Source organism: Rhamphochromis longiceps, linkage group LG3 (genome assembly GCF_057381845.1).
Source record: "Rhamphochromis longiceps isolate RC_006_pf linkage group LG3, R_longiceps_female_GT1.1, whole genome shotgun sequence".
NCBI lineage: Eukaryota > Metazoa > Chordata > Actinopteri > Cichliformes > Cichlidae > Rhamphochromis > Rhamphochromis longiceps.
Genome location: NC_140559.1, coordinates 66,973,451 through 66,998,302, shown reverse-complemented (window position 1 = coordinate 66,998,302; position 24,852 = coordinate 66,973,451). Strand labels below are relative to the sequence as shown.

The window sequence follows — 24,852 nt, the reverse complement described above, 5'->3', positions numbered from 1 at the left end:
CAAGCTGTACAACGTAGACAACAGAAAATAGAAATGTATGTTTTATTTTTCCTTCTTATTCTTATAATTAGAAAAAAAGTTAGAGTAAAGTTTGTGTTCCCATCTACTAATATTATTGTATCCTTGTGTTAATACAGCACACGGCTCCTCCAAAGAGCTCCTTTTACGTTCTTAGCTTCAGTGCATTTCAGAGCTGGTACTTTCTACTTTTACTTGAGTAAAGAGGTTGAAACAGTACTTCAACTGTTTACTTGAGTATTTTTCAACAGTAGTATTTGTATTTCTACTTAAGTACAGAATGACTGTACTATTGCCAACTCTGCCTCTTAGCGAGCATCTGCACAGCCAGTATCCTCACACAAACCCAGAGTGAACATATTCCAACCTCAGCAAAGCAGGAAGAGCCTGATCTTGATTCAAAAGACACCTTGTGTAACTAAGTGGTTCTGACAAAAGTGCATTATTGTGTAGCTCCGGGGTCTCAAACTCGTGGCCCGTGGGCCATTTGCGGCCCACGTCACTTCTACTTGCGGCCCGCATATTGATGTGAAGAAATTTTTTTTTTTTAATTATTATACGAAAAATGATTTAATACGACGGCAGAGTGTTACAGGCATGGCCCTTTAAGACTGTGGCCTCATGGGTGGTGTAGTCCGTGCAGCAGGGAGAACGTGTGGGACCGCCCCTCCCGCTGTGTGAGTGTGAGGGAGGGAGAAAAAGGAAAGTCGAAAAGTACGAGCTGTCACCGAGCAGAAACGGGAGCTGGAAGCATGTAAATATAATAATAACCACTGCAGCCAAACAGAGAGCCTGACGAGCCCAGCTGTAAGTAAGCTGTTAAGACTCGACTGTACACTGTGTTCCTGTTTTCCTCCGAAACAATAAAGTTCTGCTGGAGCAGCCTTTCAACGCCTCGCTCTGTCTCTCGCTAGCAAAGTTGACCCAGACAGTGAAGCTAGTTCGCGGCTACGAGCCCCACACGGACCCCACGTATTAGCCAGAGTTTACTTACCGCGGTTCAGAGCCGCCGACCTGACCGAGGTAACGAGAGTGCAAATGTGTTGAGGGCTGTGTTAGTTCAGCGACAGATTTATTTGGAAAGAAAACTATTTTCACTTGCAGTCAAAAACTAATGTTACGTCTGCGTTTCTATTTTGTTAAATACAAACAAAATTGTAGCAAAAGTGCTTCATGTGTTTGACCAGAAAGAGCTGTTTATTTGGTGGTTCAATGAAACTACTGTACTACACTGTACTGCTGAGTGACTGTCTGCTGCTGTCAAATGCATTTCATCGCAATGTTGACCCTGTGCTAACTTTTGTACTGAAACTGGCTGTATCTATGATTTTGAATGTGCAATGATTGTGTCACTGTGTTTGCTTATGTAGTTATAGCTTTGCTTTAAGCTACTTCTGTCTATGATCATTTCTAACAGGTTTAATTATGACTACACACACAATTATGACTTTTTTGTTTTACTGACATAATTGTGCTTTGCTGAGTACTGTATTTAAAATGCAAAATATATGCAAAATGAAAAACAACAACAACACATCAACACTGATTCAAATTATTGGGCACTACAAACCCACTCGGGGAAACCATTTATTTATGCACCCTATGATTTCCTCTCGTTTTCCATATTGTATGGGCTCAAGTGTCAACATGTACAATCAGATCATGTCCTCATAAAGTCAGGCTGTGAAAATAACAGAACGCTTGTCCAGTGGCATCGCTGTCACACCCGCAGAGATGTTGACAGCTTTGTTCATCTTTGTTTTCTTCAATGACTTTCCAAGAATACCAAATACTTCACAGCTACTTCCAAGAGACACCATTTGTTCAGCCTGTGATTATGATGTCAGTTTACATTTCAAAGTTTCAATCTCTAATTCTAATAATCTTAACTTGCATCAAAACTTTTAAAAAAATAGTTTTTTGTGCTTGAGGTTAGGATCACGTCAAAAGGACCAAATACAAACACACAGGGTTTAATTCCAACCCCGATCGTTTCCTTAAAACAATTCAGTTTGTCTTTGTTTTAATTAAGTCTCCTGAACACTGCGTCTGTTCCATTTACGGCGGTCTCTAAGAGAATCTAAGAGCGACATTGTTCAGCTGTTTGACTGAACAATACATTCTATCAGTAGTCAAATTTAAGAGCTTTTAGTGGGCTACATAAATCTGAGTTAATGGTATCAATGTGCTTCAGAAGGCTGCATATCCATCTCAATATTTCACAACTGCTCATGACTGTCCTCTCAAAGCGGAAGAATACATCATAATGAGACCTACTTTCATTCCAGGCTCCATTTTTTTGTTTTCAAACACTGGGTTTGTCTTTTCTGGAAAAAAAAAGTGACGCTGCTCTCAGCATCTCAGTCTGTGTGTGAGTGTCAGTCTCTGAGAGAGTGACAGCTGAAGAAAGAATGGAAATACAAAACAGCAAAAGCAATAACTGAGAATGCTAGCAATGAGCGAGGGAGAGGATGAAGACGCGGGCGAGTCGACAGCAGGACTCTGGGTAATGAGAGTGCAGCATTAGTCATGAAGCGAACCGATAGAGAGCTTAAGGGGATGAAGGGAGGGAGACGGTGAAGACAGCAGGAGCTGAAGCCAGTACAATGCAGACGGAGAGGAAGAGGTGCTTCTCACACGTGGGAGTTGTATTCCTTCCCGCACAAAACATCATATACTTTTCTCTTTTGCTTGATTGTGACACTCAGGAGGAGCAAATGCACATCACTCCAAACAGGCTTCCTGCACTTGTTATGGCCCCAAGTGGAACTGCTGGTTGCACTGATAGGCACTGAATCAACATCAGTGTCTTTTAAAGTGCTAGATTTCCTGTCTTACTGTTTTCCTGTCTTCTGCTGCTCGCTCTCCGTCTGTAATAACCAATCTCTGTGAAGTGTTTTTCCCCTCTGAGATGCCCTGCCTAAGGGCACTTTGACAGTAAAGGTGGGTTGTGTAGATATAACAGTGCTAGAGTTCTCTTTGTGCTCTGGCAGAATTTATATTTATGTGTCTCGCTATAAATGGCCATGTGCAGGACTTTTAGAGATTTTCTGAAATGCTGAAACTCTAATTCGTATTCTCTGAACCAAATGCTCAGTGGCCTGGAGACATTCATTTACTCAATCACTCCCTTGGCAAAACCTTAAACAGGTTCCACACACGCAATTTGCAAATCTCATTTATTCTTTTTCCAAAATTCTAAACACATTCCCACTGAAGCACATTTTTGCACCATGATGCGTAATGCTAACCAGAGATGGCATAAGTTGAGCGCAGATGTCACTGGTTACAATGAATACAACATTCGGTCACACTGGTTACTAATAATAAGGAGCCGTGGCTCTATTCCTCCCCCTGTCAAATGACAGAGCTCTCCACCAACGTGTCAGGAAACTATAGAGAGAGTTTCAGACATCACACTCGGATGCTTCTGGGTGGAAGCAGCTCTGACATGTCCTGCTGCGAGGAAATCCTCAGCTGGCCTCCGTGTCCCCTCAGAAGACCTAGAGTCAGTGGCCGAGGACGAGGTCTGGGAAACTCCACATGGACTGCTTCGCCCAGTAGAGAGCATTTTTGACAATGTAAGGAGCAAAAAGTACACATACTTTAAAAATATATGTAGGATCAACAACAACAACAACAACAACAACTGTATTCAATAATCAAGTAACTCTAATAAAGTAAGCAAAGACGTATTTGTACTTTGTCAAAGATTTGGGACTTTGTGGGAAAACTTTCAGGGCTTAACCCCAATAAGACGTGATGCTGGGAAAGGTAGATGTTAGTTTGCTGTTCCTACTGTTTACCCTGACAATTAAATATTTTCTCTCACCTGTTATAAATAAGACAATTGCCAGACTGGATCCTAAAGCTAGTTTATTGACGAGGCAGCATTAAAACTGTAATTTAGTCATATGAGTGGACAGTAAAAGTTTTTTTTTTAAAAAAGGGGGAAAAAATAGGTAGAAAGTGTGGTTGACGCTTGTCTTGAATGGACAGCTAGAAGATAACATTGTCAAGTCTAATTCTCATTTGGTTTCAGTCTGCAAACACACACATGTGTAGTACTTAACTGACAAATAAGCCCTGGACAACTAAGCTTGCCATGCCATGCATGGTGAGAACATTTACATGTAGACTAAAAAATGCATATACAAGCACCTACCAGCATTTCACTTTCAACTCAGACTTGGTGATGATTCAATTTACAAATCCATAGTGAAACTTTGTGATTCCTTTACAGGAATAAAAATGCTTCACCAAACTGTGCATGTTTACCATTTCTTAATGTCAAAGCTTTGAGGTATTTTTGAAACCTAATCATCTTTGGGGCGATATACATATGCTTAGGGCTAAGTTATTGTCTTTGGATATAGTGCAGGTGAAGGATTTTATCATGTAAAGCCGACACTAAAGCATTCCTTAACCTGAGGGACTTTTATTTTGAAAAGCTAGCATCTAAGGATTCCAGTCATTTAGTGTTTAGGGAACTTTTCCTATTTTAACCTGATATTAATTGATTTATTTTAATCTGATATTGTTCTGTGGGCTTTTATTTTGAAACTCACCCCTGGGGGAGTGAGGCTCTGTTTTGAGCTTCCTGTAAAGGGTTAAACTCTGACCTGGGTCATGCTGCTGCTCCAGACTTCCTGCTGATCCCTCAGAACAGGCGGAGTCTGGACTCAGCTGAGTCCGCACCACAGGCTCCTCCCCTTGACCTCTGACCTCCAGCTGGCTCAGTGACTGCTGTGGAACGGGAACACCCTCCACCTCAAACTCGCTGAAGACAAACATCGGAGCGTTTCAAAAACAGACTTCATGAAAACAGCAGCATCATCATCGTCATGTGTAACCCTCACCTTTCAAGGGTGACCGTGGTGTTGCTAGGATACAGGATGAAGGTGTTCTGCTCTCCACCTGCTGTCTGCAGCACCTGAACATCACAGTCAGTCAGACTCTGCCCACATTTCAGCCACCACAACCTCATTAACCAATTACTCAAACTTCAAGCTTTGGCCATCTCGACATGAAGAAGCCACACCCACCACCATCACAGATTGTAATGGTTGAGATTTACAGTAAAAAAAAAAAAAAAAAAAAAATACTCAATATTGATATTCATTGATCCGGCAGCCTGGTCCTTACCTCTTCCTCCTCCAGCACACACTCCAGACTCTGAGGGTGGAAACCCTCCTCTTCTTCCTCCTCCTCCTCCTCCCCCCCCTGGCTGTTGTTGGGACTCGGAGAGAAGTTGCAGCAGAAGGTCAAAGGGTTAATCGGCTTCGCCCACCGACTGCCCACTTGACAAGGCTCGCTCTCCGATTGGATGGTGGAGGAGGCTCCGCCCTGTCCTTGCTGAACACACACACACACACACACACACACACTCTATAGCGTGGTCGATCATTATCTGCGAGCAGATTGATGAGCTGAGGGTTAGAGGCCGGAGACTGACCAGCTTCTTGAACCACAGGGGGAGCTTCCCGTTGGTCTGAAGCAGCGGAGCGTCTGAAACAAACAAGTTCGATCAGGACAGAAAAGACTCATCGTTTTGGTTCTGGCTGATTCACAGAGACACTGGAACTTTAGCACAGATGCTTCCTCCGGGCTGGCAGGGCTCAGTCTAACGTCTGAAGCCGTGAATCACCACAGTGAAGCTGTGAACTCCTGTGTGAGCCTGAGGGAGCACTTTCAGCTCCCGAAACAGACCTGCAGCTTTCAGCGAGTAAAAGAAGACGCTCACAGATATGACTCACAGCAGGAAGTAGCGAGCCCGCGCACGTGTCATCAGGAATCCCCTGACCGATGTGGGATCTGCACCAATCTTTGGACCGTCTCAGGTTTTACGCTTTCAGTTTCAGACTTGACCTGACGACAGGCAGCAGAGATGCTGAGGATAAGGGGAGGACTGAGGCCCACTACAATGACAACCATACACAGCAGGTGTGGAAGGGTCTGCACCCACTTTAAGGCCAGCAACACCACGACGTCAGAGGCTGTGCTTGTGGAGTAAATGGCCTGGTAAATGGCCTGCATTTGTATAGCGCTTTTCTAGTCCCTAAGGACCCCAAAGCGCTTCACACTACATTCAGTCATTCACCCATTCACACACACATTCACACACTGGCGATGGCAAGCTACATTATAGCCACAGCTGCCCTGGGGCGCACTGACAGAGGCGAGGCTGCCGGACACTGGCGCCACCGGGCCCTCTGACCACCACCAGTAGGCAAACACGGGGTTAGTATCTTGCCCAAGGATATTTGGCATGCAGCCAGGAGGCAGCCAGGAGGCAGCCAGGAGGCAGCCAGGAGGCAGCCAGGAGGCAGCCAGGAGGCAGCCAGGAGGCAGCCAGGAGGCAGCCAGGAGGCAGCCAGGAGGCAGCCAGGAGGCAGCCAGGAGGCAGCCAGGAGGCAGCCAGGAGGCAGCCAGGAGGCAGCCAGGGATCGAACCACCGACCTTCTGATTAGTGGCTGACCTGCTCTGCCACCTGAGCTACAGCCACCCAGAGTAGCAGGACAGTTTGTCCACCTCAAAGCGTGTGAAGAGAGAAGCTGCAGCTGGAACACCGGAGTGCAGCAGCTCTGCTCACCTGGTGCAGGAGCGCGAGGCGAGCATCATCGTGTCCCGCCTCCATTGTTACAGCGCTCCACACGAACCTCGCCCAACAAAAAGAACAGGGGCGCAGTGCTAGGCGAAAAATATATATCACATGTGCAGGACACCTTAAACTAGTTATTTAATTAAGCAGCAAGGCAGAACAAGGTCAGGGCTGTATCAAGACACGAGGACTAAACCCCAATTCAACCAGACCCAGAACCAAAACAGGACTACAACAGTTCAAAAATCACAAAATCAGGACTACTTGGGACTTAACCAAGACAGAATCAGAACTATATGATAGTAGCACTAAAAATCATCATAGACCTGCACTACACTTATTTTTTAATTCTACCAAAGTACAATATTTAGACTGAGAAAAGTTTATATAATCATTTAGCCTTGTTGTGCAAACAAGCCTGCAGAACTTAATAAATGTAGAATTTGAAAAGTAACAAACCTAAAAAGAAACACTGGGTACGAGATACATGAGTACCTATGATACGGTGATACTTTTGCTAAACAACCATTTGACTAACATGTCTGTCTCACCTGCTCTTGTTCATCTCTGTTCCTCTCTCTCCCTCTTTGTGCTGACAATCATCAAATATACAGATATTTACAAACTCTTCAGATAAAAACACTTTTTTAATTGTAACATCAAATCAGACTAAATGTTTATTTTTTTAGATTGATAAATATAAAAAACGTATTTGTTAACTTTAAGAGTGAAGAGAGAAACCGTCTGTATTTCCTAATTGTAAATGGCACCAAATTGTATTCAAACTGAGCCACACTTATGGAGCTCCACAGTTCTTTTCCTGGTGTTTTGGTTGACATCTCTTGATTTTCACATGTCACAGAAACAGGCTCTGTGTTTTGCCTTATATGCATCCACAGCTGTGCCACCAACTTACTCACATGGACTCTACTAACCTATCAGAAGCTTCTTCAGCTCAGAATGGAATCGTCTGGAGTTTCTTATTAATTAACAATAAACTTAGTGTACATGTGCTCCTACATTTGATCAAAGTGATTAAAATAGACAGCTCCCTCTTTTAATTCTGACATTTAACTAATTCCAAAGATATTTCAACATTTATCTAAAACAAAAGTTTACTCTAAATTGATGTTTTGAATTGATCGTCTGGCTGAGTGGTGCGACACAAACAACCTGCTGCTTAACACCGAGAAGACCAAGGAGCTCATCGTGGACTACAGGAGGAATGCTGACCCACATCCACCCATCCACATTAAGGGGACGGCTGTGGAGCGTGTGAGCAGCTTCAAGTTCCTGGGAGTCCACATCTCCGAGGATCTCACCTGGACGACCAACTGCTCCAAGCTGGTCAAGAAGGCTCACCAGCGCCTCTTCTTCTTGAGGACTCTGAGGAAGAACCACCTGTCCTCAGACATCCTGGTGAACTTCTATCGCTGCACCATCGAGAGCATCCTGACCAACTGTATAACAGTCTGGTACGGGAACTGCTCTGCCTCGGACCGGAAGGCGTTGCAGAGGGTCGTGAAAACTGCCCAGCGCATCGCCGGAGCACCACTTCCTGCCATAAAAGACATCTACAGGAAGCGGTGTCTGAAAAGGGCTGGGAAAATCATCAAAGACCCCAGTCACCCATCACATGGACTCTTCACCCTCCTGCCCTCTGGGAGGCGCCACAGGAGCCTCCGGACTAAGACCACCAGGTACCGGAACAGCTTCTTCCCCACAGCTGTCAGACTCCTGAACTCTGCCTCCTGACATCTGACCCACGTTAGACTCATGGACTGAACATACACACACACACACACACACACACACACACACACACACACACACACACACACACACACACACACACACACAACAGACAACTGTACCCTCATACACACAATAACATGGACTGAACCACCACTCACAACCACTAGCACTTTATATAGCCTCTGTAGAATTATCCACATATCTCACTTATCTTAACTGCACTACTGTATAGCTCTGTGTAAATAATCATTCTGTAAAATACGATAATTTTTAATCCTACAACTGTTTACAACTTGCATAGTTCCCATTTCTGTATAGCTGTGTATCTCAGGTTTCTGTAAAGTTATTTATTTCATATTCTGTATAGTTTTTCAGATTTATATCCTGTTCATAGCTTGTACTCACTACAGCCTGTACATACTTATAGTTATGAATATTCACAACATACTTCATACCGTGTACATTATAACATAATAGACCCATTTCTGTAATATACTCACATATCTATATTATTGCTAATATATATTGTAATATATCTATATCACTAAAGCACTTCTGGATGGATGCAAACTGCATTTCGTTGCCCTGTACCTGTGCATGTGCAATGACAATAAAGTTGAATTCTATTCTATTCTATGTTTAACAGTAAAAAAAGTTTTTATGTTTTCTCCATAAAATGTAAATATCTGTTATCTGTCTGATAACTGAGCGGATCTCCTGCTGAATTGTCTTAATGGACTTCTCTCTGGGTGCACTGGGTGGCACATGAGAACTCAGTTAACATGCATTATTTATTAGTCAAACAATAGTCAGTTGAGTGTAATGACAGATGCTCATTTAACCAAATTACATAATCTGTTGTAAAGACTCTTCTAAAGTACAAATTTCATGTCATTTTATTGCAAAAAACCAAAACAAAAAAACTAATCCACTGCAAACATACAAATTCAGATCTGTGTTGACAAATCAGCCAACCAACCCAAAGTCTGCACCATTCAACTCCTGTCAATAAGTGTAAGTAAACAGATCTGTCCAGATGCCTTAGAGCAGGGGTAGGCAACCTTTCTGATGATGAGTGCCATCTAAAATGTCCTCAGAAGTCAGTGTGCCATATGATTGTATTAGCAATACAGGGAGTGCAGAATTATTAGGCAAATGAGTATTTTGTCCACATCATCCTCTTCATGCATGTTGTCTTACTCCAAGCTGTATAGGCTCAAAAGCCTACTATCAATTAAGCATATTAGGTGATGTGCATCTCTGTAATGAGAAGGGGTGTGGTCTAATGACATCAACACCCTATATCAGGTGTGCATAATTATTAGGCAACTTCCTTTCCTTTGGCAAAATGGGTCAAAAGAAGGACTTGACAGGCTCAGAAAAGTCAAAAATAGTGAGATATCTTGCAGAGGGATGCAGCAGTCTCAAAATTGCAAAGCTTCTGAAGCGTGATCATCGAACAATCAAGCGTTTCATTCAAAATAGTCAACAGGGTCGCAAGAAGCGTGTGGAAAAACCAAGACACAAAATAACTGCCCATGAACTGAGAAAAGTCAAGCGTGCAGCTGCCAAGATGCCACTTGCCACCAGTTTGGCCATATTTCAGAGCTGCAACATCACTGGAGTGCCCAAAAGCACAAGGTGTGTAATACTCTGAGACATGGCCTGCAGGGTGTTTGACAAACAAAAATACATAGTTTATCAAAATAATTCATATAGACCCAATCTGAGTAATTTTCAGTTTGCCAGAGAGGGGAAGACATGAGGCAAAGGGCTGCGGGTCAGATTCAAACCCGGGGTGGCTGCTTTACGCCATATGGTCGGCTGATCAGATGGCGAACTAAACCGGCTCCCACCAATAAAGTGCCTTACTTTTAAATATTACCCCTCTTCTTCCCTTCCTGCCCTGTGTTTCTTACATCTTTCACCAGTAAAGTTATTTCTCACTCTTTCCTCTCCCAGACACACTGTGTGAAAGTGCACAGAAACCGTTTGAGTGATTTTTGATATTTGTTGAGCTGTTAGATATGTTGAAATTACATGCTACAGTGTTTTACTCCCTTTATGCATGTTGCTTTTCTGCAGCGCTTGCTGAAGTACCACAGCAACAATTTTGGGACATCTGCACTTTTTCTAGCTCGCTTAAAACCCCTCAGTATAGCCCTATAAATGATATGTAAATATACTGTATGGTTGTGCCTGTGATAATCTTTTATGTGTTATTGTTCTCTCCATTTAGCTTAATGTTTGATGGCACACAGTGATGTGCAACAACAACAACAACTCAAATTAAACTAAAGTAGAGAGCATTTTTGACAATGTAAGGAGCAAAAAGTACACATACGTTAAAAATATATGTAGGATAAACAACAACAACAACAACAGTATTCAATAATCAAGTAACTCTAATAAAGTAAGCAAAGACGTATTTGTACTTTGTCAAAGATTTGGGACTTTGTGGGAAAACTTTCAGGGCTTAACCCCAATAAGACGTGATGCTGGGAAAGGCAGATGTTAGTTTGCTGTTCCTACTGTTTACCCTGACAATTAAATATTTTCTCTCACCTGTTATAAATAAGACAATTGCCAGACTGGATCCTAAAGCTAGTTTATTGACGAGGCAGCATTAAAACTGTAATTTAGTCATATGAGTGGACAGTAAAAGTTTTTTTTTTAAAAGGGGGGAAAAAATAGGTAGAAAGTGTGGTTGACGCTTGTCTTGAATGGACAGCTAGAAGATAACATTGTCAAGTCTAATTCTCATTTGGTTTCAGTCTGCAAACACACACATGTGTAGTACTTAACTGACAAATAAGCCCTGGACAACTAAGCTTGCCATGCCATGCATGGTGAGAACATTTACATGTAGACTAAAAAATGCATATACAAGCACCTACCAGCATTTCACTTTCAACTCAGACTTGGTGATGATTCAATTTACAAATCCATAGTGAAACTTTGTGATTCCTTTACAGGAATAAAAATGCTTCACCAAACTGTGCATGTTTACCATTTCTTAATGTCAAAGCTTTGAGGTATTTTTGAAACCTAATCATCTTTGGGGCGATATACATATATACACAGCTCTCTCTCTCTCAGTGTACTTCAAGAACAGTTTACCTTCAAAAATCTGTTTCCTGCATTATTCACTGCTTATTACGCACCAGTCTGCTGTTGTGTTCACTGCTGTCGGCCTCCCAAAACAAAGCCTAATTTCTGCTGTTCAATACTGAAGAAATTTAAACCTTTTAAAATGATGACAGATTACAAACTCTCAGCTGTGTCTGTAATCAAACCTCTGTAACTTTGCTTCACTTCAGCAGCATCAGGTCATGTTCACATGTTGATTCATGGTTTGCTTCAGTTTTTGATAGACTGCAGAAGATTTTGAAGGTTAATCAGGGTCCCCTCTCTCTGAATCAGGAAAGGTGGGCAGGCCGCGTGTGGGCCGCGGGCCATACGTTGAGTCTCACTGTTTGAAATGTGAATATTGTTCTGCTGCAGTCAATGGACTAAACCAGAGAAGAAGAAAACAGACTTTACCATGAAGATCCTCAGTGTGGATCAGTATAATATCAGCCTGATGTCTGCAGTTTAGTGTCAGCACAACTTTCACATCATATTCATCTCAGCACAACTAAAACATGCTGACTGACCTCAGAGTTTCAAGTCCACATCCTGGACTCTCCAGGAAACCACACAGATGCTTCACTCCTGAATCCTGCAGGTTGTCGCTGTAGGTCAAGTCAAGCTCTCTCAGATGGGAGGGGTTGGACTTCAGTGCTGCTGCCAGATAATCACAGCTGATCTCTGACAAACCACAGCCCCTCAATCTGTATAAAGAATGAAAGATGTAAGTTTATTAGACAAAGTGTGAGCTTGAAATCATTCAGTGTTTCATCATCTGTTCAGAGCTGAAGAAGGTTCAGAATGTAGAAGTTTAGAAAATGGAAACTCCAAACAGCTGAAGCCAACAGGAAGCAGCTTCAAACAAACACAACAAGAGAAAAAACTCTGAATGTTTCACATTAAAGTCGTACATTTCTCATAAAAACAGGACAAAGACTTGAAAAAGTCGTGTTTTTCCTTCCAGGAACCACAAGGCTTCACTTTTAAAGGTGAAGTGTGAAAGAAATGGACATATTTGAAGTCCAACACCTTTTTCCAGTCACATTATTAAAGCAGACAAACTACAAGCTCATTTTCATCCCAACAAGTCATCTTCTGACCTGGACTAACAACACTGGTCTCTATGTGCAGCTGGCTGTGAGACCAGTGCTCAGGGAGCGTCTACAAAGTGCAACACTGAAAGAACATCACACACTAATTTGCTTCCATCATCCAACCTGAAGAGGAAACAGAGACGCCTCCCCTTCAAAGTAAAAGCTGCTCCTTTTGGACACAGTATCAAAGAAAGTCTACAGTATAACACAGAAAAGACAGAACAAAGTTTTGGTTGTTTTTAAATTGTGCAGAAATGAAACTACACTAAGCTCAATTATGTGACAGACATTTCATCCCATGTCAGTTTGGCCTCATCCTGGGCTGGATTATCCAGCACACACTCTGACCACAGGCCCAGGGGCCACGCACAGCTGGGCTCCATCCAAGAGACAGGAAACAAACCAACACAATAAAAAGCACCATGTGATCTTCTTACATCTTCAAGACAAACATAGTAAAAACATGAGCATATTTGTTTCCTGATAAAATGATGTGACAGGTAGAACAGAGTAAAGTGGTGGTGTTACAGCCTTTCTCCCCTCTGCTGCCGAGGCTGTTAGTCTCTCCCAAACTCAGCTACAGGACTTCCAAATGAATGAAAGCAGCAGAAGTGGCTTTACAAATGAAAGAGGAAGAGGAGAAGAAGAGGAGAGGGAGGCCACCCTGACCATCACTCCAGCTGAAAACATCACACTTCCATTAAAGTTGGTGAGAAAATGTTGAGCAGGATGAGCTGCTGGCTAATCTGGAGGCTGTAGCAGCAGCTCACAGTCACAGTGGATTTCCACTCATGAAAAAGCTCTGGCTGCTTCATTTCTCATCTCATATCAGAGACTTTAAAGCTTCACTGAAGCTGTACTGTGATGCTTCCATATTGCAGTGAGGCCTCCATAATGATTTCAGCTGTTCTGTACACACACTGTGTGCGTACAGCTGTTCTGTACACACACTGTGTGCCCTGTATGGCTCAAAGTCTCTGCAGCCTGTTTTTATCTGCTATCATCAGATCTTCATCATCCTCATTCACATCCCTCACACACTCTACAGCCTCATCAGCACTGACTTCATCTTCACTGACTGATGGAGCACAACATGAACCTGTGGAGGCTGAAACACTGTCCTGTCAAACATCTCCCCGTCACCACTCCACTTCTGTCAGCCTTTAAATGAACCCTGCTCAAGTCTGTCACTTCTGTTTGGAGCCAAAAGGAAAAACTGTTGTTCAGTCGTTTGGAAAGACAACATTTCTGAAAGCACTCAAACTTCTTCACATTTGTCTTCAGACACATCCTGAACATTTAGGAACTGAAGAAAGTTTCAAACATCAATCAAAGACCTGAAATATAGAAAAACAACAACAGCCGCAGTCAGTGAACTCACCTCAGAGTCTGCAGTCGACAGTTTGGACTCTCCAGTCCAGCACACAGAAGCTTCACACCTGAATCCTGGAGGTTGTAGTTGTCACTCATGTCCAGCTCTGTCAGATGGGAGGGGTTGGACTTCAGAGCTGAGGCCACAACTTCAAAGTGAGACTCTGAGAGTCGACACTGAGTCAGTCTGTGATGATAGAAAATATAAAATGTGTTATTATAAAAGCAGAAAATCTGCATTATAAACACAGACTGAATGTATATGAAGACAAAACAGAGTGAGGTCATAATCTGATGAATCTGCTCTTCACATCTGTGCTTCAGCTCCTCTTACTGTGTTTGACATGACACAACGATTGAGTCTCTCTCAGACCTGCAGACTTTTAATGAGCATCTTTGTTTGGCTTTAATCTGCAGATGAAGGAGGAAGATGGTGTCACATTTAGGCTTCCATAATGTCCACAGTCTGTCACTGAGATCTGATCCAGAGTCAGAGTGAAGACACACATTTGGACTGTTTCCTGTTTTGACTCCAGAACATTTTGAATGAGTTCAGCTCAGTGAAGAGTTCCAGCTGGAAAGATGATCTCTGTTTGCTACCTGCTGTCAGGTACGACTGTTCACGTCCACACGCAGGAAAAACCTGCTGGCTGTTACCAAACGGAGCAGAAATCTCATCACTGGACAATAATGATGAATGAACTCAGAGCTGCTGATATCAGATCTGATTTCAGGGGAACTAAACACAGAAATGATTGGCTCATTTGAGCTTTCTGAGCCATTATCTGCTGCTGTATCGCTAGTTGGCAGAAAATGATTTGTATTCCTGTTCAGGGCTTCAGTGTTTATGAGTCCAGATCCAGGTGACAGCAAGTTAAAATGATGTTACCTGTCTGTGTCCAGCAGCAGCCTGTATTCACTTTGAATATTGTTATAAGCTGACATGGATCAGTTTGTCTTTGATTGGTTTGTAAATGTCACTGTTTCCATTGGACCTGAGTGACGTACAAAGACAGAGAGGGAGAGAAAGGAGAGAGAGGATGGAGACAGCAAAGAGAGAGCAAACACAAACAGGTGAGAGTGGACAGGTGACCAAGGTCAGCAACCAATCAGAGAGCTTCTGTTTGACCCACAGTCACTGATGATGACTGCACATAACCAAGCAGTGTGTTACTCTGATATCAAATATGGATCCTGCTCTTATAATAATGATCATCAGATGATATTATTGTGTTATTTTGTAGCTGAATACGATGTTTGTGTGATTATCAGTGAAAGAAGCAGTGAGGAGGATGGAGAGAGAGAGAGGACAGAGGGTGAAGTTAGAAACACTAAAAGGATTTTTCATGGATTTCATGGATGATTTGAGTGATTTCCAGCAGGACACTTAAACATGTCAGTGGACGTCCTAAAGAACATATTCACTGATATGAAACGTGTCATTGAACAGGATTAATATCAGTGGAAACATGGTGGAAACAGCTGTGACTGCATGGATGTGACACACTTCAAATCTGTTCTCCACTCCTGGATTTGGGATCCATGGAGCTGCTGCTGAGTCTGTACAATAAAGGAATGGTGTGGAAGGTTGCAGCGTACGGACACAAACACTTTGTGGTTACAATCTGATTTTATTTTCAAAATTAAACTACTAACCTACACTGATCAATGATGTTAATGATCACATCTGGACTCACCCAGCCTTTCTGCAGTTCCTCACAGCTGGAATCAGTCTCTGTCGTCCCGACACTGATGTTTTGTACTTCTGCAGGTCCAACTCATCCAGAACCTCCTCTGACATCTGCAGCATGAAGGCCAGAGCTGAGCAATGGATGTCAGAGAGTTCCTTCTTTGATCTGTTCTCTGACTTCAAGAACTCTTGGATCTCCGGAAATAATGAGAGGTCGTTCATCTCCATCAGACAGTGGAAGATGTTGATGGTTCTGTCAGGAGAGATTCCATAACTGTTCATCTTCTTCAGGTTATTGATGACTCTCTGGATGGTTCCTGGACTGTTCTCTGTCTGGCCCAGCAGACCTCCTAAGAGTCTCTGGTTGGACTCCAGACAGAGGCCATGAAGGAAGCGAACAAACAGGTCCAGGTGGCCATTTTCACTCTGGAGGGATTTCTCCATGACTCGTTTAAGGAAATCATCCAGAGAGGACTCGTTGTATTCTTTTCCCAAAAAGTCCCTCTGCACCTCTGTCTTCCTGTTGGTGTGACAGTGGAACATGTAGACAGCAGCCAGAAACTCCTGAATGCTCAGATGAACAAAGCAGTAGACTGGTTTCTGGAAGATCACACACTCTCTTTTGAAGATCTCTGTACAAACTCCTGAGTACACCGAGGCCTCTGTCACATCCAGACCACACTGCTCCAGGTCTTCTTGGTAGAACATGATGTTTCCTTTCTCCAGGTGTTCAAACGCCAGCCTCCCCAGCTTCAGAAGAACTTCCCTGTCAGCCTCCATCAGCTCCTGTGGACTCGTCTCATGTCCCTCATGGTACTTGTTCTTCTTCCTCTTTGTCTGAACCAGCAGGAAGTGTGAGTACATGTCAGTCAGGGTCTTGGGCAGCTCTCCTCTCTGCTCTGTAGTCAACATGTGTTCCAGAACTGTAGCAGTGATCCAGCAGAAGACTGGGATACTACACATGATGTGGAGACTCCTGGATGTCTTCATGTGGGAGATGATTCTGCTGGACAGCTCTTCATCACTGAATCTCCTCCTGAAGTACTCCTCCTTCTGGGCGTCAGTGAAGCCTCGTACTTCTGTTAGCCTGTCAACACATGTAGGAGGGATCTGATTGGCTGCTGCGGGTCGGGAAGTTATCCAGACGAGAACCGAGGGAAGCAGATTCCCCTGGATGAGGTTTGTCAGCAGCTGGCTGACTGATGACTTCTGTGTGACATCAGACAGCAGCTTCCTGTTGGTGAAATCCAATGAAAGTCTGCTTTCATCCAGGCCGTCAAAGATGAACAAAAGCTGAGAGACAGCCAGCTTCTCTGCTGTGACCTTCTGTAATGTTGGATGGAAAACATGGAGCAGCTCCAGAAGACTGTACTGCTCATCTCTGATCAGGTTCAGCTCCCTGAATGAAAGCAGAACCACCACACTGACATGTTGGTTCTCCAAGCCCTCTGCCCAGTCCAGAGTGAACTTCTGCACTGAGAAGGTTTTTCCAACACCAGCCACGCCGTTGGTCAGAACCACTCTGATAGGTCTCTGTTGGTCAGGTAAGGCTTTAAAGATGTCCTGGCACCTGATTGGAGCGTCATGGAGGGCGTCCATCTTGGAAGCTGTCTCCAGCTGCCTCACCTCATGTTGGGTATGAACCTCTTCACTCTGTCCCTCTGTGATGTAGAGCTCAGTGTAGATCCTGTTGAGGAGGGTTCTACTTCCTGTTTCATCACTTCCTTCAGTCACACGTTCACATCTCCTTCTCAGACTGATCTTATGTTCATCTAAAACCTCCTGCAGACCAACATCTGCTGAAAGAAAGAAAAACAATGAGACTAAAGAGAAAGAAAACTCTTCAATGTCTGAACAACACAAGAAGTCCAGTTTTCAGAAATGAGTCCATCAGCAGACAGATGTTCAGTCTTACTTTGTACACAGCTGCTCTGACTGGCTGTCTGCAGTCCAGCTCTGCTTCTGGATCTTTCTCCACACTGTGCAGAAGCTCTGATGGTGACACAGAAAAGTCAAAGTGGAGATACTTCTGTCCACCTTTGATTAGACTCATTATAAAAAGGAAAACAAAGTTTGAACACACTCATGTTTCCAGTTCACTGACTTACATTTATTCCATGGACACTCACTCTAACCTGAACCACAGCTACAACCCAACATTGTTGAGGCCTCATCTCCTCCTTTCCTGACTGTAGAGGTTAAATATGCAACAACCAACAAATAAAAGAATTTGGTTCATTTCAAAGAAATTCACACGGTGACCAAGTAAAGTAACCGTAGTAAAGGAGACAACATCCCGTTGATGGTGGGATTATTTGAAAGATTTGCTTTAGTCACGTCACCAAATGCAGTTGAACCACCCGTGGATCCATGTTTGACCATTCTACCACTCTGAGCTCTGCTTTTTAATCATTTTATTAATCCATCCATCCATCCATCCATCCATCTTCATCCGCTTTATCCAGGGCCGGGTCGCGGTGGCAGCAGCCTAAGCAAAGAGGCCCAGACCTCCCTCTCCCCAGCCACCTCCTCCAGCTTATCCGGGGGAATACCAAGGCGTTCCCAGGCCAGCCGAGAGATATAATCTCTCCAACGTGTCCTGGGTCTGCCCCGGGGCCTCCTCCCGGTGGGACATGCCTGGAACACCTCACCCAGGAGGCGCCCAGGGGGCATCCTTGTCAGATGCCCGAACCACCTCAGCTGGCTCCTTTCGATGTGGAGCAGCAGCTGCTCTACTCTGAGCCCCTCCCGGATGGCCGAACTTCTCACCCTATCTCTAAGGAAGAGGCCAGCCACCCTTCGGAGGAAGCTCATTTCTGCCGCTTGTATCCGCGATCTCGTTCTTTCGGTCACTACCCACAGCTCGTGGCCATAGGTGAGGGTAGGGACGTAGATCGACCGGTAAATTGAGAGCTTCGCTTTTACACTCAGCTCCCTCTTCACCACGACGGACCGGTGCAGCGTCCGCATTACTGCAGCTGCAGCCCCAATCCGTCTGTCGATCTCCGGCTCCCTTCTCCCATCACTCGCGAACAAGACCCCGAGATACTTGAACTCCTCCACTTGGGGCAGGAACTCATCCCCGACCCGGAGTGGGCACTCCACCCTTTTCCGGCTGAGAACCATGGCCTCAGATTTGGAGGTGCTGATCCTCATTCCCGCTGCTTCGCACTCGGCTGCGAACCGTTCCAGTGCAAGCTGGAGGCCCTCACCCGATGAAGCCAACAGAACCACATCATCTGCAAAAATCAGAGATGAGATTCTGAGGCCACCAAAGCGAAAGCCCTCCGCCACTTGGCTGCGCCTAGAAATTCTGTCCATAAAAATTATGAACAGAACCGGAGACAAAGGGCAGCCCTGGCGGAGCCCATCACCCACCGGGAACGAGTCCGACTTATTGCCGGCAATGCGAACCAAGCTCTTGCAACGGTTGTATAGGGATCGAATGGCCCGTAGCAATGGGCCAGACACCCCATATTCCCGCAACACCTCCCACAGGACACCCCGAGGGACACGGTCGAATGCCTTCTCCAAGTCCACAAAACACATGTAGACTGGTTGGGCAAACTCCCATGCACCCTCAAGTATCCTCGAGAGGATAAAGAGCTGGTCCGGTGTTCCGCGACCAGGACGAAAACCGCATTGTTCCTCCTGTATCCGAAGTTCGACTAACGGACGAACTCTCCTTTCCAGCACCCTGGCATAGACTTTCCCAGGGAGGCTGAGGAGTGTGATCCCCCTGTAGTTGGAACACACCCTCCGGTCCCCCTTCTTAAAGATGGGGACCACCACCCCGGTCTGCCAGTCCACAGGTACTGCCCCTGATCTCCACGCAACATTGCAGAGGCGTGTCAACCAGGACAGCCCTACAACGTCCAGAGCCTTCAGGAACTCGGGGCGGACCTCATCAACACCAGGGGCTCTGCCACCAAGGAGTTGTTTAACTGCCTCAGTGACCTCGCCCCCGGAAATTGGCGGGTCATTCCCCTCATCCCCAGACTCTGCTTCCTCCTCGGAAGACGTGTCAGTGGGATTAAGGAGGTCCTCGAAGTATTCCTTCTACCGCCTGACAATTTTCTCAGTCGACGTCAGCAGCGCTCCGCCAGCACTATACACAGTGCAGGTAGAGCACCGCTTTCCCCTCCTGAGACGTCTGACGGTTTGCCAGAATCTCTTCGAGGCAGTCCGAAAGTCTTTTTCCATGGCCTCTCCGAACTCCTCCCACACCCGAGTTTTTGCTTCAGCCACTGCCCGAGCCGCATTCCGCTTGGCCTGTCGATACCTGTCGGCTGCCTCCGGAGTCCCACAGGCTAACCAAGCCCGATAGGACTCCTTCTTCAGCCTGGTGGCTCCCTTCACCTCTGGTGTCCACCATTTGGTTCGGGGATTACCACCACGGCAGGCACCAACCACCTTGCGGCCGCGGCTCAATGCAGCAGCTTCGGCAATGGAGACGTTGAACATGGTCCATTCGGACTCAATGTCCCCAGTCTCCCTCGGAATGCTGTTGAAGCTCTGCCGGAGGTGTGCGTTGAAGATCTCGCGGACTGGGGCCTCTGCTAGACGTTCCCAGCACACCCTCACTACGCGTTTAGGTGCACCAGGTCTGTCCAGCGTCCTCCCCCGCCACCTGATCCAACTCACCACCAGGTGGTGATCAGTTGAAAGCTCAGCCCCTCTCTTTACCCGAGTGTCCAGAACATATGGTCGCAGGTCTGCTGATACGATTACAAAATCGATCATCGACCTACGGCCTAGAGCGTCCTGGTGCCACGTGCACTTATGGACACTCTTATGTTCGAACAGGGTGTTCGTTATGGCCAAACTGTGATTAGCACAGAAGTCCAATAACAAAGCACCGCTCGGGTTCAGATCAGGGAGGCCGTTCCTCCCAATCACGCCCCTCCAGGTCTCGCTGTCGTTACCCACGTGAGCATTGAAGTCTCCCAGCAGGACAACAGAGTCTCCAGGTGGAGCACCCTCCAGCACCCCCCCCCCCCCCCCCCCTCCCAGGGACTCTAAGAAGGCTGGGTACTCTGAACTGCCACTCGGCGCATAAGCGCAGATGACAGTCAGGACCCGTTCCCCGACCCTAAGGCGCAGGGAACAAACCCTCTCGTCCACCGGGAAAAACCCCAACGTACCGGCAGCAAGCCGAGGGGATATTAGAATACCCACCCCAGCCCGCCGCCTCTCACCAGGGGCAACTCCAGACTGAGACAGAGTCCAGCCCCTCTCCAGAACCCTCTCCAGGTTCCAGAGCCCAAGCCATGCGTAGAGGTGAGCCCAACTATATCTAGCCGGTACCTCTCAACCTCACGCACTAACTCAGGCTCCTTCCCCACCAGAGAGGTGACATTCCATGTCTTCACGTCCTTCTCAGCTCACAGACACTCATCCTGATATTTTCCTTTAACATTTGATGGTATAATTCATCTGAGTTTACACTTTATCAGCATAAATACAGAAAAACAGACCCAAACACCATAAACCATCAGTTTCACCATGTAGAATATATTGTTGTTTCCTTGCTTTTAATTCAGAGAAAAACTCTGATTTGGATTTTCTCTGTTCTCTTTGCCACAGCCCATCCCAGCAGCAGCTGAAGCAGCTGACTGTCACAACACTGAATAACACTTTAGGAGGAATTTCAGAGGTCAGTAAAGCTCCAGTTTCAACATCAGTTAATTAATCATAGTTCATCATAAATGTTAACCTGGCTGGCACACATGTTAATGTTAGCCATTTAAATATTAGCAGTTAGCTGAGGCCACAAGAAGAAGAGGCCCTAGAAGAACAATGGATGATAAGATTAGATTTTCAAGACTAGGCAGAGACGTGTTTTCCTTTACTGTCTCTTACAGAGGAGGGAGCAGATACCAGACGAGGTCACGGAGGTACGGGGAGGATTCGCAGCAGACAGCAAGACTGCCACGTCCATGCGAGAGAGCGATGGCTACGATAAGCTCTGTTTTTGTCTCCCTATATAATGTTGTACAGCCCATGTGAGGGTTATCCTCTCTGTGAACCAGATGCTTGATTTCACACAGAGGTCCACCAACTGAATTTGATCAGTTATGGGACGATTTACCTCGACAGGCTCCTTCACTCGCTGCTTTTAAACCTCCTTTAAAACACACTTTTACTCCCTGACCTTTGACCCAGTGTGACATGTTGACTCACTACCTCAGACAGCTTAAAAATAGTCTTTTTGTTTTTTGGTGCTGCCTAAAAGAACCGTAAAATATCTGTCCTATATACAGTTATGTTCATATATTTTTGTACTACATCAGGAAACTCAAAAACATAGTTTTTAATATTTTAATCCTTATTTTTAAAAATGTTTTTGTCATTTTTCTTCTCCCACTGCATCAAAAATCATTATTTACACTGAATAAATGAGTCAGCAGCTCTCTTACATTGTTGCTGCAGGTTCATTACTGAAGTTTAGAGGTTCTCCTTTGGACCAGTCACTCCTCACAGACACACAGCTGGATGCTGCAGATCCTGCTCCATCCTCTTCCTCCATCTTCTTGATGTCAGGGTGGAGTTAGTCTGAGAGGTAAACACACACACTCAGAGGTGCTGTTGTACTGGAAGCATCACACTGACGGGTTTCTAAAGTTCTCATTGATCATTTCATGGAGTTTCTGTGGTAAACACTGTCCTGTGACGTATGTGTTATGGTGAGGGTCATGAGGGCTAACCAGCCCCACTCCTTACTCCTCATATTTCAGCCTGAAGCACAATAACAGCCTAAACCTAACCAGGAGGCTGTAACCTCAAAGGGACTTCATGGTTAGAAATAAAGGTTCAATGAAATGAAGCAGATCATAAAGACATGAGTTCCAACTTTAAAAGAAGCATCCACACGATGACGGCACAGCAGAGGAGCACTTTCTCTAACACACTGATTCAGTTCCACTGACACAAGGACACACACAGGAAGGCACACACACACAAGCCTTTATAAGAAACAACACAATCATCTGCGCTTGACTTGTCAATCCAAGTCCTTAGCCCATGAGCCCGCGGTATCAGACCACAGATATTCCCTTACTTTGAAAAAATAAAGCCAGTTTTCAGAACAGACCTGATGTTTGTGCTACAGCCTGTTTGCCAATATAATCAATATCAGATATCAGCGCAACAGAAACCTCGGTGATCAGGACGCTGGGACTGAGAACAGGAAGTGGCTCATGAAGGAAATCTCTGTCATAGATCGAGTTTCCTCCTAAAGCGTGGGCACCAATAAGCAGAGTTCATCCTTTAACATATAACAAAATTAAAATATTCTCATGCATGATCAACGGGCAATCACGGTACCGGCCGGAGTACCGGGAGCAGTTCAGAAGAACAAGAAGACACGGAGACCGTTCTAGGTGTCATTCCAAACTGACTCAGAGGTTTATTTATCATACAACAGCTTATATAGAGGAAAAAGGTTCGTGTGTCAGCAGATTCTCAGTTCAAACCGGTACAGACCAAATAAGGAAACGTCTTCCTGCCTTGTGAGCAAAGAAGTATCCTGTGTGTAGTTTATCAGTTCAGCTACAATTTATGATCATCCCAGCAAAATACACTCCTAGACATAGAATACAGAGTTCTTTCATTAGTGAATTCTGAAACAAACCACCTGGCCTTTAACGAGCCTTTTTCTAAGAGATAAAGAAGGGAGGATGGGAGTAAGGAAGTGGTCTCGTCTCTGTGGTATTTTCGACCTTGGGGTACCAGCCTGTGATTCTTACACATCAATTCTTGGGTCAGAGAGAAAGAGAAAAACAACTAGTGAATGGGCCTTATTGAGTAACAGTTTTCACTACAAAGCAATATCCTGTAAATGCTACCGTGGTATCAAAATATCACAACAGCTCAAACGTCACAGATTCATGACGTCACCCTGAACTCCACTCACGGAGTTTCTGTCGCCAATGTGGTTTTTAAAGTCCCGTGATAAAGGCGGGTCTTTCTGTGAATCCGCACGCTCATTGGCTAATAACTTGAGATTATTTTTGCCTCCACTGACGGAGCCTGTTGTTCCCGCCACAGAGACACAGTAATGTCAGAGCGGTGTTAACACTCACCCTGCCTCAGCACAGCTCTCACTCTCCTCCTGCTCTCTCACACTAAACGGAGGCTCAGCTAAACTCACTTCCTCTCTACTTACAGGAAACCAGCGCTCAGAGGAGCCGACCGGCCTCACATTTCACCCACAGACACGAACAGCGTGGAATTATTTTATGTCATAAGAAGAAACATATTCATGTAAACACTCACCTGCCTCAGCTCCACCTTCCTCCTCCTGCTGCTCTGAACGGAGGCTCAATACTTTCACTTTCACTACTGCTCCCTAAACACAGAGGATGCTGGGACTTGTAGTTGTTTCCTTCCGGTGCGGTCTTCCTCTTTGTTTGTGTTTGTGTTCAAGTTATTTCGATCATGTAAACATCAACAGAACACGTGAAGCCACACAGAGTTTGTATGTCGAGGTGGGTAGGAGGGTTTGAGGGTTTGGGGAGGGGTCAGAGGGCAGAGGTCTCTCAGTCTTGACAATCCACATTGATGGCATTGCATCTTTCAGCGTGTTTGTGGGTCGATTTGGATGCTCCAGGTGTGAGAGCAGCCACTCAGCCTCTACTGCAGATGTGTGTCACAAGTTAATCTGGCTGTAGGCTATGGCACTTGGCCACAGGTGGCGCTAATTGACTTGACTCCATTTGAGTGCACACAAAGTAAACTGCACACTTTAGTTGTGAAGCGAAAACGCTGAAATCGCAGTAATAACACGTACGAGGGGAACGATAACGAAGACAAGATGCTCCTGATCGTTACTCTTGCTGTCCTGTGAACAGCATCGGCGTGGTGTTAATTGTTTGCTTTTGTTTTGGCGATCGCCCCGTGAAAGAGAATATGACCAGGTAAACCCGCGACGTTTTTAAATAGTTTGTCGTTCAACAGCAACAAGACTGACGGAGTGTGTTTGAGGAAACCTCACAAACGTCACAGATGAAATATTTGGTGTTTATTTGCTGGTTTGTCGGTAGCAGCTCCTTCAGAGTAAGTCTACCACACATCTGTTTGACCAACGCCAGTTGATTTGGATCACCGGTCCAAACAATTTGAACGATTGTTGTGTTTCCTTTGTGTTGAGTTTGACTGATATTTGCTGGATAGCAAATGTTTTAAAGCTATGC

At 45.0% G+C, this 24,852-nt stretch overlaps 1 protein-coding gene across 1 annotated transcript in view; it reads right to left on the bottom strand.

The window, feature by feature from the left end:
• LOC146676476 (protein NLRC3-like) overlaps positions 1–22,187 on the bottom strand; it is a 455,324-nt gene extending 433,137 nt beyond the window's left edge. Inside the window, exons 1-4 of the mRNA XM_085401191.1 lie at positions 22,078–22,187; positions 17,574–17,650; positions 15,666–17,457; positions 13,979–14,155 (exon numbers count right to left, since the gene is read on the bottom strand). Coding sequence (XP_085257317.1) covers positions 13,979–14,155; positions 15,666–17,457; positions 17,574–17,650; positions 22,078–22,187 — 2,156 coding nt within the window. The remainder of the gene's footprint in view (positions 1–13,978; positions 14,156–15,665; positions 17,458–17,573; positions 17,651–22,077) is intronic.
• Positions 22,188–24,852: the final 2,665 nt, after the last annotated feature.